This window comes from Arachis hypogaea, chromosome 7, assembly GCF_003086295.3.
Source record: "Arachis hypogaea cultivar Tifrunner chromosome 7, arahy.Tifrunner.gnm2.J5K5, whole genome shotgun sequence".
NCBI lineage: Eukaryota > Viridiplantae > Streptophyta > Magnoliopsida > Fabales > Fabaceae > Arachis > Arachis hypogaea.
The window spans coordinates 28470623-28485679 of record NC_092042.1 but is presented as its reverse complement, the minus strand read 5'-3'; the positions used below and the strand labels follow the sequence as shown (position 1 = coordinate 28485679).

The following is a 15057-nucleotide window of genomic DNA, read 5'->3' as shown; positions in this document are numbered from 1 at the left end:
TTTATGTGTATTTTTTAAACAATTATCTAAACATTTCTATACAATTTTAGATTAGATGTATAAACGACTTGTCAAATGTCACTACAAAAAAAAATATTTTTTTTAAATATTTTTGTTATGTTTTTAAATTATTTAAAAATATATATTTTTTATTGATAATAAAATTTGAATGCATTTTTATCAACAATAAAATTATTCAGATGTATTTTTAGTAATTTACCCTTAAATTTAAATTATTTAATCAGCTAGCTAGTAAAATAATTTGACTTCCTACTTAAATTCCAAGCACTTAAAAATAAAGAAACAAAGGCTACTCCTGCTTTACAATAGTTATACGACAGAGGCACAGACTCTCAATTTATCATGGTAAATAATCAAATATAAAGAAAACAAGATTAAATCTCTGATGTTTCTTTCGGTGAAATCTCTGATATTTTGATATAGGACAATAATTAACACAACATATATAGAAATATAAACAAACACCAGCTCCCCCCACTTTAGCTGAGCAACTATATACTATAATCAAATTCTCCACTCCACCCAATCCAACAAACTCAACCCCCAAACAAAATGCAAATAGTAAGTAAAATGTAGTAAACCAACATATACAGTTTTTCACCCATAATTAAAATATAAATTCATCCTGCTGAATGACGAAAACATCCCTCACCATCTATGTGCTTACGTGGCACCAACCCCTATCATCACAGATTCTCAGCCTCAATCTTCCTTGGTTCCAGGAACACCCTGAGCCCATTCTTCATGAACAAAGTGAGTGACATCTTCTGCTCCACATGGTGACCGGGAACCGGCAACAGCCGGTACCTCAAAAGCACAGCCGCAGCCACCGATTTCATCTGAAGGTAAGCCAGGTCCTTCCCCAAACAAGTTCTCGGTCCAGCGTTAAAAGCCACGAACTTAAACCCATCCTTTGGCGGTTCGAACCGGTCTTCACGAACTGAAAGCCACCGCTCCGGTCTAAACTCCAAACAATCTTTTCCCCAAACACTCTCAACCCTCCCCGCCGAGTATATCGAATACGTCACCGTCGAACCCGCCGGAACCACCGTGCCATCTGGCAACACATCGTCGGCGACGGCCTGTTTGAAATCCTGAGGCACCGACGGGTACAACCGCAGCGTCTCCGCCAGCGCTGCCTTCAGGTAAACCATCTTGTCTGCCTCGTCGAAGTCCAGTGGTTCCTCCACCCACCACCGTCGGTCTCCGCCGCGGCTCTGGTTGAGTATCGCCGTGATCTCCGCCACGATCCTGGCCTCCACATTGGGGTGGTTCATTACGAGCCAGAAGAACCAGCTGAGAGCCACGGATGACGTGTCCCTTCCCGCCAAAACGAAATTCAGAACGATCCGTTGCAAGATCGTTGGGCTTAACGGTTTTCCGTTAGCGTCACGCTTCTTCATGAAACGGGAGAGCAAGTCGTCCGAAGGGGATTCCTTGCGGTCCAAAACGGCGTCGTTCATGTAAGTTTCAACTATCTCGAGACTCTCCTTTAACCGTTTTTCTTGTCCGATGCACAGAAGCTTCTGGAACCTCCAAACGATACCTGGATACAAGAATCTGTGCATTGTAGCTTCCGTTGCGGTGTCAAACGCCACGGCAAAAGGGTTTTCTGGTAAATGTGGTGAGAGGGTTTCGGGGTCCTTCCCGAAAGTAAGGCCGCAAATGTTGTCAAATGTAAGGCGAAGGAGAAGGTCCTGAAGATCTACATGAACTTTCTCCTTCGCCGCTTTGTCTAGGATGCACCATAGACGATTCTTGATGGTGCGGTTCACCCACCGTGCCATCGCTTGCCTTAGGGTTCGTGTTGTGAACTCTAAGGCAGCTGTTTTCCGCTGCATGAGCCACGTGTCACCGTCGCTGTTGAAAATCCCTTGCCCTAAGAGGTCGTGGAATGCCGTTTGCCATTTAGGGCCCTTAGGGTAGTTGTCGAACCGGGTTCGGAGTATATGCTCAAGGTTTTTCGGGTGGCATGTGACGGTGTAGAACCCTTGCTTGCGCGCCAAGAAAGGAAATGGTATGATACATGTTTGGTACGTGGCTCCAGCAGTGGCGCGGAGGTTGTCGGCTATCCAGTCGTGGACACGGTTCCGGTTCTTGAAGAGGACCGGGAGGCTCCCCACGAATGGCCAGGCCTTCGGGCCGGTTAAGGTCTGGGAAAGGAGTTTGAACCAAAGGAAGTAAGCTGATAGTGCTGCTGCTAGGGTGAGGAGGAGTGGGAGGGTTTCCATTTGCATGATATGATGCAGTAATGAAAGGACACTAATTAAGTTGGACTTTGCATGAAGAACACTCTTTGTTTATATATTTTTGGGAGTGTGACATATGAGAAGGTTTAGGAAGAGTTGTTAGGAATCTTTGGTTCTTTCTTTCTTGTCTAGTAGAGTGGTCAATATTAGGTGGATCATTCCGATATTGATCAATAGTGACGGTACTCTTAGTATTGCTACTAGATGAAGAGTTTCTTGCACGCAAATAAGTTTATATATATTCTTATGATTTAATTTAAACAGGATGGTAAATATATATTTTTGTATTATCATTTAAATATTTAATTATGTAATTAAGTCACAATTTTTAGTTAATATTAGTTAATTTTTATGTAAAATATTTTTAAATTTTATTTTAATTTAAAAAAATTTAAAATTTAAAATTAGAATTTAGGCTTGAAAAATATTAAGAGGTCATATTTTTTATTAATATTAGTCAACTAATCTTTTATTTGTATACTATTAAAATATAAAAATTTAGAGTTTATGATTAAAAGATTAGTACTTATTTGAGTTTAGAGTATTAAAATTTAGAGTATTGATAAAATATTGGCCAAAATTAATTTTTTTTGGTTATGTAGTATTATTTTTTAGAATTTAGAATTTAATATTTAAAATTTAAGTTAAAAATTTAAAATTTAAATAATTAAGTTGGTTGATATTGACAAAAAAATTGACTCTCGTTAAATTTTTAAGTTATTATAGTTAATTTTGTCATTTCATTACATTTTTAATATTTTTTTTACAAAATATTATGTGTATTCTAAAATTAATTACTGTTTATTTCTATTGTTTATTTTGTATTTAATTCATATTTTATATTTGTATATATAATTTATTTTAAAATTAATTTTAATATATATCTAACATATTTTTTTTATCATAAAAGAAGATAAAAAAGAGGAAATATGATCTTAAACGAAAAATCTCATATTTAATTATATTTACCATCATCAATTCATCATCGTCATGGCACAGTAAAAACCAAAGTGTACGTTAACATCCTCATATGTTTATCAGTTATATCGGTTTGTTTTCTGCATGCTCCTTTTGGGTTTGCCATTACTTTCATTAATTGAAGCGTGGCAGATATAGAGGGGCTAGTAATAATAATCAAAATAAAGCGCATCAATCAATCGGTTTTTAATTTACATATGGAACCTGACATGGTGAAGTGCGATGATACGGGAGAGGGGAGTGCTATACAAAATGGTGGTGTCAGGGGGAATAACTCGGACTCTCCGAGTTCTAAACCAAACTCGCACCGTCCGAGTTCCATGCAATACCTTGTAGCAAGTTTTGAACTCGGACCCTCCGAGTTGAAGAAGCTCACGGATCGTCCGATTTCTGAAGAAGCCAAACGCACGGTCCGAGTTTCTACTTGCACTTAACACGCGTCGCTCCCTGGTTTTTCCCCGAACGGTGGCCCTATTTGAATAAAGAAACCCATTTGCTCTTCTCTCACCATCCTAAAACGAAAGCTGCACACACACTTCACTCTCCAACATTCTTCTTCATTTCTGAAGCTCATCTTTGCATGGTGGAAAAGAAGCAATCATGCCCAAAAATATAAAATTAAAGATGTTGATCGATGTGAGCTTCATATTATTCATTATCTCAGTGATCCTGATTATGTAAGTATTTTTTAATTATTTTTAAGTTTTAGAAATTTATTTATATTTATAATTATTAATATTAAGAATTTAATTATTATGATGGTGATTGTTGGTAAAAAATGCAGTTGATATATAAAAAAATAGATGCAGTTTATATTTCAATATTTCTTAAATTTTTTAAAATTTTTTTTGCAGATTTTTAATAAAAAATATTATTATTAATAAAAAAACATTGTCATTATTAATGATGAAAAGATTTCGGTTGGTATAAAAGAAGAAGTAAATAGATCTCTTATTCAGTAGAGAATGTTGATTTTTTTATTAAATTTTTATTAATTTTTAGTATAATTATATGTTTTAGTTAATTAATTATATTTAAATATTTATTTAAAAAAGTAAGTATAACTGTTAGAGAAGAATTTAAATGTTTATGTTATTGTTATTGGTATTGTGATTGAGAAAAATGTTAATGTTTAATGATTAATAGGATTATTTTAATTAAGTCATGCTATTTTTTTAATTATGACAATGTTTATAGTTTTTAGAATATGAATGTTAATATTTTGTAGAATTGTTGATGATGGCATATACTGATTGTTAATATTTTTTATTATTGAGAAAAAAATGTGTTTCACAAATGAGTAATTAGTATTAGATAATATTTAAATTGTTGTAATATTGTTGAGAATATTCGTTAAGAATAAATAAATGTATAGGTCATGACTTTTATTTTTAATTATCAATAATTTTAAGGATTAATTAAATAATTTTAGAAGTTAAAAGAATTAGTTATATAAGGATTTACTGAAATGATTGATGATGGTAAGTTAGTAACTGTTAATTATATGACTAGTTATTTGTTATGTTTTTTTTGTAGAAATTAAGAATGTTGACATGTAACCACCCAGTTCCTCCGGATCGGTACAACGATAGGGTGGAAGAGCATTTACAGATTACTGGGTTCTATCATGTGTCTCAGATTGTGATAGTTCAGTGTCAGAAAGCATTGGTAAATGCTCTAATCGAACGTTGGCACCCAGACACACATACGTTTCACCTCCCCATTGGTGAATGTTCCGTGACTCTTGAAGATGTGGCTCTAATACTTGGTCTTCCCACAGATGGTCTTCTAGTCACAGGGATGACAATGAGTAGTTTTGAAGCCATGGAGGCGGAGTGTCTGCTTCAATTTGGGGTTGCACCTCGTAGAGAGGACTGTAGATCAAGCTGCATAAAACTGACATGGCTCCGGAATCTAAAAGAGAATTTAGAATTGAATGATGAAATCAGTATACAGAGGTATGTGAGGTGTCATATTATGTTGCTGAAGTTATTTATGTATTAGCCATGTGGACTATGTAATATTGTCTCATAATAGCCTAATATACTACATTAGATATTTTTCTATTAATGTATTAACCATCGTATTATATAATGCTACAGATATGTTATAATATTAGATTGTCATTAATTACTAGGTATGTGAGGTGTCACATTATGTTGCTGATTGGGACGATACTGTTTGGGGATATGTGAGGTGTACACCCGCCGCACTTGATCCATATCTTATACACATCATGAACATAAAGTCGCCAATCAAGTCGCTGGTTGGCACAACATGCGAATACATGTCGACAGGGGATCCGGTCCACTTGGAACTCACCACAGTCACATCGAAGGCTACGTAGATCAACTGCAAACTCTAGCCCACTTGGCATCTCACGAACCTCAAAGACCTCATTTTGGCGGTCAAAGCAACTAACCTGTATGTTTCCTGATGCAAGTTGGTTTGCATGCAACTTCGATGTCACTATCTCAGAAAACACATGGCCAGCATTGATCCGGGCTTCCACCTCCGCTCTTTTACGGGTGAACAACTCATTTAGTCTGTAGAATGTTGCCTTCACAAGAGTAGTAATGGGAAGATTGCAGGCACCCTTCAATACTGAGTTGATACACTCCACTAGATTCGTCGTCATGTGACCCCATCGGTACCCGCCATCAAAGGCCAGTGCGTACTGTTCGCGAGGAATTCGATCTAACCAGTTTGTGTATGCCTCGCCGCGGTCCCTTAAACGCTGGTAATGCACTTCGTACTCCCGCACCGTCCTCGAATATCCTAGCAGATCAAAGCATGTAGAAAGCAAAGTAATTAAAATCAATAAATTTATTTAAGGCACATCTACTAATAATTTGCTTAAATTTAGTAAATGTTTACCGATGTTAATGACCAATTTTTGTAGGTAAGGTGCCTTGAATTTTCTCAGAAAATTCGACTCTATATGCCTGATGCAAAACATATGAAAAGCTCTAGGAGGTGACCAAGCTCCGTTACTTCCTTCGACAGCTGCATTGATGGACTCGTGCCTGTCAGATATTAGACCCACTCCATCCCGAGTAACAACATGTTGACAGAGGTTACTTAGGAAAAAATGCCATGCATCAGAAGTCTCTCCCTCAACAATAGCAAATGCAATCGGAATGATATTGTTGTTTCCATCCTGGGAAACTGCCACAAGCAGACAACCCTTATACTTTCCGTACAAGTGAGTACCATCCACCTGGACAATTGGCTTACAATGTCTGAATGCCCTAATACAAGGGTAATAACTCCAGAATACACGATGCAGTACCCGAATATCACCCACTAAGTCATCGCCTTGATATGCAGGCATAGTCTCAAAATGGACAACAGCTGATGGCTCCTTGTGACACATGGCCTCAAACCATATAGGCAAGGCTTCATACGATGCTTCCCAACCTCCAAATATTTTTTCTATTGCCCTCTGCTTAGCCAACCATGCTTTCCGGTAACTGACGGTGTAGTTGAATTTTGATTTCACTTCTGCTATTACCGATTTTACCTTTAAGGAGGGGTCAACTTCAACCAGTGGCTTTATTGCTTCTGCAATTGTGATAGAGTCCAGTTTCGAATGATCCTGTGAAATGGTGGCTGTGGTACAGATGTGGCTACCATTATACCTCCTTATAACCCAACAGTACTTCCTGCTGATCAAGCTAACCCTGATAAGCCAATCACACCCTGACCCATACTGTGTACACTTGGCATAAAATGTCAACGGCTCAGACTCATATACCCGGTAGTCTGCGCTTTGTCGTATGGTATACTCCTTAACCGCCTTAATAACAGCTTCCCTAGAACTGAACTCCATCCCAACGACGAATTCACCATCTACGACCATAGGAATTTCTGCTGGGACAAATGCCATAAGATAAATTTCATTAATACGCAGCAAATGTAAAAAACCAGTATGCTTTAAATAAAAAAATGTTCAACATTTTATGATATCACACTAAACAACATAAGCACATCAGCAGCAAATGTAAAAAATCAGACCGAACTGGCCGGTTCGACCGGAAAACCAAACGAACCGTGCCGGTCCTGTCCGGTTCATGCCATTTGAACCGTACAATAGATCGAAGCTGTGCCGATAATAGTTACAAACTTATGCAATTTGCTACAACCATATCTTATACAACATAAATATTATTTCCTAACAAACACATGAAGCATATAAAAGAAAAAAATAAATTCCTTAACGGGTCGAGGACCGGTTAGATCCTGACAACTACGACACAGAACGCATGATTAAATAATGCTAAAAAAAGGGGTAAAATCTTCATAACTCAATCAATGTCTAACTACAAAAACACTTATACCACGATTACGTACCTGCAGTCATATATTCCGGAAATTCAGGAACATGCATGGCTCCCAAGTCTAAAACTCGCATGAATGATGGCTCCTCAAACGGCACTTCGTTTGCAAGTGCATTTGCCACTTCTGTCACATCTGGGCACATGGTTCTCTCACCTTGATCTTCATCACCATCTGGAACAGAAAATTCATAGTTGCTTTCGAACTCTTCTTCACTGTCACTATTATAATCTTCCTGTAGAATATTCCGGTCAGCCTCAGATTGTTCAAACTCAACATACAACTCGATGAACGAGATCTGAGACCGGTTTTCAATATACATTGAAAACATCTCCTGCATGCTTGCATCGTCCGTCACATATTTGGATTGATACTGTACGAATCCACCAAACACCTGTATGGGATATCTGTATAGAATACATGATATATTTCTTGCCCTCTCAGAACCAATTTTTTCACAGATTACTCCTTTTAGCTCCTCAAATGAGATAATAAAAGGAATAACAATATCTACTGGGCTTTCACAAATAAATTTTACTCCTTCAGCCGTTTCTAACAAAATCTGACCAAAATAAAATAATTTTAGCAATACTCTGTCACTCATTTTTTTCACTCACCATAAAAGAAATATAAGCTTAGATACTACATTATCAAAATCAAAACTGAAAAAAAGAGAGAGTTTTGAAGAAGAAGAAAGATGCAGCCGTCGAAGAAGAAGGGAGACCCAGCTACTGTCCCACCTACCAGTTCACTTCACCCTTTTATATCACAACCTTTGAGGAACTCGAACCCTACGACTAGGTTAACTTGAACAAAAAAATAAATTTCTAAGACAGAACTCGGACCATCCGATTTCTTTGTTTCCTTACCACAAAACGGAGGGTCCGAGTTCATTGATCACCAATTCATAATCTCAGCTAAGAACTCGGACCGTGCGATTTTCATACCCATTCCTAAGATGTCAACTCGTTGGGTCCGATTCCTTATACTTGAAGTTCTATACGATTGCTAAACAAATCGGACCGTGCGATTTGTTTATAAAATTTTCAAATCCAAAGAACTCGCACGGTCCGAGTTTCTTCATCTCAAACTGACAAAAATCTGTCCCACACATATGTGTATTCCCCCCTAACTCCATATCCAAGCATAGCACACACATGCCCTCCACAACGATAAAATTGAGCCTCAATCAATTACATTGAAAAAAAAACCAAAACTTTTCGCAGAAATTATTTTTAATATGAAAATAAAAATCATATTTTGATTGAATATTACTATTTAAAATATATTATAGTATTAAAAATGCCAAAAATTCCAGAGACCAACAAATATATAGAAATCTAGTCATTATTTAGTCGGCAAGTATTTTTATACTATCATAATACAGAAAATTTTCTGTATGTTGTTAAAAAGATACGGTAATACAAACGGATTTTTCTCACGCTTCTCTCCAAGACACTAGGCGAATCTCTCAGCTTGTAGTCTCCTTGCTGACGGTTAGCGTCGTTCTACACTCATAGTTTCTTTGACAAAGATGATCAAACTTCACTTTTTTAAGATCGTAACTCCTCTATTTGATTTGTCCAATTTTTAATCGTCAGTGCTGCTACTGTTTCGCACTCTTCCAAGAGGAAAATGATGGTCTCAATTAATGGAGCACTCTCATATCGATTGCCAATTTTCTTTACTCTTGCATACAAATTCTTTTTTTCGTTGCTCATTCTTTCTCAGTTGCAGAACAACTCAAAATTTCATTCTTTCACTCTTTCAATTTTATGATTTTTGTAATGATTTTCATATTACATCAATGAACACAATAATGATTATAATTATGAAGTTCTAAGCTTGCAAAGTATGCTCTTTCTATTTTTCATAATAAAGTTTAAATTGAATGTAGAGAATCCAAATTATACATTATTTGATTTTGATTTTCATAATACAATAATGCACAGATAACACAAATAACTATCTAATACAAACAACTGTCTGATGAAATGACTATGACAAAAAATATAAAAAATGTTAGTGATTGTTGTTTTTTGTATTGATTTTTTAATTTATTTTATGTTATGTACTATTGTTGGCTTTTTCTCTTAGTCACACAATAGGCATGCACTTCAATTTCCAAGTCCTTTTCCCATAATTCATAGAACTTATGTGAAAATTGTTATCCTTAAATCATGACTCCTTTTAAAAAATAGTATATGTTGGCCTTTTTGTCTGGCTATTAATTCTTATTGTTAGAAATAAGAGACTGAGAGAGAAATCTGAGAAAAGTATTTTTGTGTATTATTGAGTGTGTTCAAAGGTACAATATACAAGGGGTATTTATAGGTGCTAAATGAATCAAAGTAATAAAGATATAGAATCCTACAATTAATGTACAGATATGCTATATGAATATAGACGATACTAATTGATCTAAATTGATTCTAATGATTCTCTAACATCCCCCCTCAAACTCAAGTAGGAGCTAAGGATACCAACTTGAGTTTGGATAACAAAATCCAAAAACGAGTCGGGTGATGAGTTTTCGTGCACTACAAAAAATTACTTTTAGCGGCCATTTATTTTGTTTTTAGCGGCAATAAAAATAGCCACTAATACATTTACCGGCAATTAGACATTAGCCGTCTTATGCTTTGTCGCTAAAAGGTTTTAGCAGCAATTATAACATTTGCCGGTAAAGACCTTTTTAATGGCCGCAAAAAGTAGGTAACTTTTAGTGGCTATTTTCTTGGCAATTTATATGGCCACCGAATGTAATTCTAAAATTGCAATGTTATTAACTTTTAGGGGCCATTACTATTGCCGCAAAAATCTATTTTACTGGCAATTTATATGGCCACTAAAAATAATTCTAAAATTGTAATATTATTTATTTTTAGTTGCCATTACTATTGCTGCTAAAATCTTAAAGACTTTTTTTAGTTATATTATACTTATTTTCTTAGAAGTAATAAACTACCCCCTTTTTTTCTAGAATCTCAATTATTTGTGCCAACAATTATTATTATTATTGTTGTTATTATGCATAATATAAATATGCTGAAATTAATTACTATAAAATGAGATATTTCATTAAACTCAAAATATCGATACACAAGTTTCTCTTGTAAAGTAATAACTCATGTTACAAATCTAAACAATAAAAAATGCTACAACCTTATAACTATGTTACAACAAATTAGGCTATAAACCAATCCTAGTGACAGATCCTAAGACACATTGCCATGACATGAAAGGTTGTTGCAAGCATTCCCAACCTGTAGTATCATTAATACAGAAAATTAAGAATACAACATTATCATTTACAATTTAATCAGATTTTGTATCACAGAACAAAGATATTAAAATTGACGATGCATACCAATACCATGTCTTTACTTCTAAATTACGTATCCGAAGCTTCTCAATTTTCATTCATTATTTCAGACTGGTCTGAATCTTCTTACTACCAACACGAGCAGCGATCAATTCGTTGTTGACAACAACATCTCACCAAATTCACACGAAAAAAGACCCATCCCTGATCAGACAGTTGTATTCTGGTAGAGTTGGAGCGAATGAAGGTGGAGAATCAATAGAGAGAGAGGCTAGATTGTGTAACCGCGGAATACAAGGCCCTGCAGATGCAAGGTGGTGGCTTTGATGCAACAACACAAGCCAGAGGAGGAGGAGGAGGAGAAAAAGCAAGACGCAGTGCCAAGACAGTTTATGGATTTTCGATTGGCCACAAACGGTGCTGAGATCGGAGAGGAGGCTTCGCTTTCTTTGTCGGAGAAGTCCGAGTCTCCAGAGAAGAAGAATGGAAACAGTTATGATCAAGAAAAGAATAGTAGAGAGAATAGTCCCTCGGCTCCAAGAAATGTTGATTAAGCTGAAGCTACTATGAGAAAAGCCATAGTCTCTGTTAGAGCTAGATCAGAGGCTCCAATGGTATGTCAAATTAGTTATGTTATTGCAAGAGAGGGTCGTGTGTTAAAAACATAATGAAACATGTAAATATTGAAAGTGACCAAGTGCAATGATTATATAAACAGAAGAGATAGAACATTACCTTCCAAAATCCTCCCCACCAAAACCTGTAAAGCGCAAGAACTGAAGCACAAAATATATGCATGCATAAAAACAAATGAGATACATGAATAAAAATAAATAAAGTCAGGGGAAAAAATAAGTAAAGAACATTCAGTTATATATTGTACAATAAGTGGTTTCATCATCACAAACTAATTTTACTACACAAAAGAAGATAGAGGAGTCTAAGTTAGTCGTCCATTATTGATGGTCTCAACTCTCAACTTATGCAAGTGATCATAAAGTAATACCAGAAAATATTGTCTATCTTCTACACTCTATCATGTTCAATACAAATTGGTCATAAGATGTTATTGAAAATCAATCTACTTTCCCTATTTTGCAGGAAGTGAGAAAATAACCACGAAGAGAATAAACAACATCTAGATATGAAAATTCTTATTGAATGGCATGTATAATGCAGAAAATTCTCACTCTCAAGAAGATGATTGCTATAAAATTTCTCTTTGTCGGATTGGTGTTTGTTAGGACATATAACATTTGCTTTGTATGCCTGAAACAAATGCAAATAATTAAAAGGAAAACAAGTAACCTGGAAATGAAAAAAAAAAGAAAAATCAATTTCACTGAATATGTGCATAAGAGCCCACCTGAACCATGAGTAACATTTCACAGAGAGTCCCATTGCCTTTGTGCAAGACTTTATCTGGTGACATGAGTATAATAGTAGCAAGGGAGCAAATAAAGGGATGAACATAAGTTGTATATAAGTAATAAGTTGCCACTGCATCAAAAACAAAATAGGAAGTCATTGTCTGCAGTAACAATTCAAAATAAACAAAATAAATAAATGAATAAAAAGAGAATTCAAGAAGCCATCATCGGCTATGACAATTAAAATTAACAAAAGTTAAATCAAAGTAAAAAGTTATTTTAAGTAAAAAGTTTATAAAATAAGAAAGTAAAAATTTATTAATTTTTTAATCAAAGTATTGAGATTTACAAATGAAAGCAATTATAAATCAATAGCAACATTTCACAGCAACTAACCAGGAGTTATAGTAGCACATTTCACAGCAACATTATACCTGCAGCACACAAAATCTTTAATAAATCAAAAGGGTGCCTAAACATTATACAAAAAAAGGTTATTAGAAATAAGAGAAGGAGTGACGACTAAAAGTAGGATAAGAAATCTTCCAAAGCAGAGAGATACAAACAAATCAGGCAAAAAAGATAGTAAAGAAAAGCAGAAACATTAAAACAAAAAAGCATGCAACAAAGCAGTCCGATTTCTATACAAACTACTCCAATTTTTATAGAACTTCTATGGAAGACTGACTAATGCAAAGCACAAGGGGATTCCTAAAATATAAATCCAAGTAGAGAGCAGAGACAAATACCTACATATCTCTTGCCCAAAAATAGGCTCTCCACAACTTTTGCCATTTTAAAACTTAAAAATCCAAAATGAATATACAACAGAAGCAGTCTCAATGGAAATATTTAATCTGGTAGCCCATGGTAGTTTGTTTCCAGAATTTCAATGGAGATAGGTTGATCGAGAACCGTTGGAGACATACTCGTAAACTAACAGGAGTTCATCACTGTCATCAGAACTGCAGCCATACAGCTAGACCAGATTCTGATGGCGCATGAGACTTAGGATCTCAACTTCTCTCATGAATTGCCTTTTTGTCTTCTCCTTCTTTTCATGGAAATGTTTGATTGCTACCTCATATCCTTGTGGGAGCTTTCCTAAACAGAATTGTAATTTTAATTGTAAAAATACACAATATAACTCTAAATAAGTTACACTATAAAGTAATGTCTCTTGAAACTTAAAACTAAACTCAAATTATAAAGTTAAAGAGAAAGTGTTATTGCAACCATTCAACACCTACCAAACAAAATTAAGCCACACACTTAAAACTAAACCACTAATTGAAGTAAAAATTGCTTTGAACACAAAAAAAATTAAAAATTAAATATCCAACATCTCTTACCATAGTAAACACTCCCAAAGCCTCCTTTCCCAACATAATTCTCGAAATGGTTAGTTGCTTTTGCAAGGACATCATAAGAAAATATTTGGAATTGTGACTTCATTGAATCCCAAAAAAATGCCAATGTCAGAGTTTTCGGACTTGTAATCTAATTATCACAAAATAAATAAATAAATAAATAAAGAGAATGCAAACACTTGAACACCAAAATTAGAAGCATGAAGAACAGAGAAATATAGGATAAACAAACATTTAAACCAAAATCCAAATATAAACGGAGAAAGCAAGAAAGAACGGCACAAGCAAGCAAGAACGGAGAAGATAGATCAAACATTTAAACCAAAATCCAAATATAAACCAGATTGATTAGGATCAAGCAAGCAAACAGAGCAAAAGTAATAATAGAGAGGGAATCACATGCTTCTTAATTCAAACCAAAATTGAAAAAATAAACAGAAAATACCTACCATGGCGACGATCTTGTGCGTCTATGCGCAAGAACGGAGGCGGTGCAAGTGGCGGAGGAGATGTGTTGACGAAAAAGGCGCTTTCTCTCGAACTCATAGGCGGAAGAGGAGCCTTTGCTCGATTCCAGAAACCTTTGGAACTGAAGCGGCGATGCCGACGGCAACGAGTTTAGAGTTTCGGCGGTGGGCTCTCTCTTCTATATCTGTTTCAGGCAATTTCTCCACCTGTTTGTTAATTAGCCCATTGTTATGAAAAAAAAAGGTTTTAGTAAGAAAACTAGTAGCCATAAAACTATGGCAAGTAAAAATTTCTAACTAAAAGTATTTTTTATGTATTTTTTAGTGGCAATAATAATAATTGCCAGTATAATATATATTATTAGTGGTAAATATATAATTGCCATAAAAACACAATTTAAATAAAACAAACAATAACCATTAAGCTATTGTCGCTAAAAGTTAGTCGTTAAAACTAATATTTCTTGTAGTGGTGAAGATATCAACAGTCTGATCCAGTGTTCCAACAGTAATGAGACGAACAACATCAATAAGGATATGTTGCCGAACAAAGTGACAATCAATCTCAATATGTTTGGTGCGTTCATGAAACACATCATTATGGGCAATCTGAATAGTACTGTGGTTATCACAAAAAACATCAGTAGGGGATGATTGAGGAGCACCCAAATCTTCGAAAAGCCAACGAACCGAGATAACCTCAGCAGTGGTGTCAGCGAGGGCACGGTACTCAACTTTTGTGCTTGAGCGAGTAGTGAACGTTTTCTTCTTAGCACGCCAAGAAATGAGAGCGTCACCAAGGAACAAATAGTAACCAGTAGTAGAACGACGATCAGTGGGCTCACCAGCCCAATCAGCATCGGAGTATGCTTGAAGGGTCAAAGAGGAACGGGCAGAAAAATAAAGGCCATGAAATAGAGTGCCTTTGACGAACCGAAA

The 15057-nt window shown here is 35.4% G+C and overlaps 2 protein-coding genes across 11 annotated transcripts; both read right to left on the bottom strand.

The window, feature by feature from the left end:
• Positions 1–409: 409 nt before the first annotated feature.
• Positions 410–2300, bottom strand: LOC112702875 (cytochrome P450 86A1). The gene has a single exon (XM_025754092.3). The coding sequence runs from the start codon at positions 2256–2258 to the stop codon at positions 708–710; it is 1551 nt and encodes a 516-aa protein (XP_025609877.1). The 5' UTR covers positions 2259–2300; the 3' UTR covers positions 410–707.
• Positions 2301–10644: 8344 nt separating this feature from the next.
• On the bottom strand, positions 10645–14392 carry LOC112701327 (DNA polymerase epsilon catalytic subunit B). 10 transcript variants are annotated; one of them, XM_072199330.1, is made up of 9 exons: positions 14101–14349; positions 13634–13781; positions 13035–13385; positions 12678–12715; positions 12278–12411; positions 12102–12180; positions 11647–11687; positions 10957–11472; positions 10645–10852 (listed from the first exon to the last, which is right to left on the bottom strand). In XM_072199330.1, coding segments are annotated over exons 3-8 (465 nt in total). In that variant the 5' UTR covers positions 13037–13385; positions 13634–13781; positions 14101–14349; the 3' UTR covers positions 10645–10852; positions 10957–11301. The 10 variants fall into 10 exon arrangements, with proteins under 10 accessions (XP_072055431.1, XP_072055435.1, XP_072055426.1 ...); XM_072199334.1 differs by having other exon boundaries at positions 10957–11475; positions 12678–12731; positions 13031–13385; positions 14101–14338; XM_072199325.1 differs by having other exon boundaries at positions 12678–12731; positions 13031–13385; positions 14101–14338.
• Between the last annotated feature and the right edge of the window lie 665 nt (positions 14393–15057).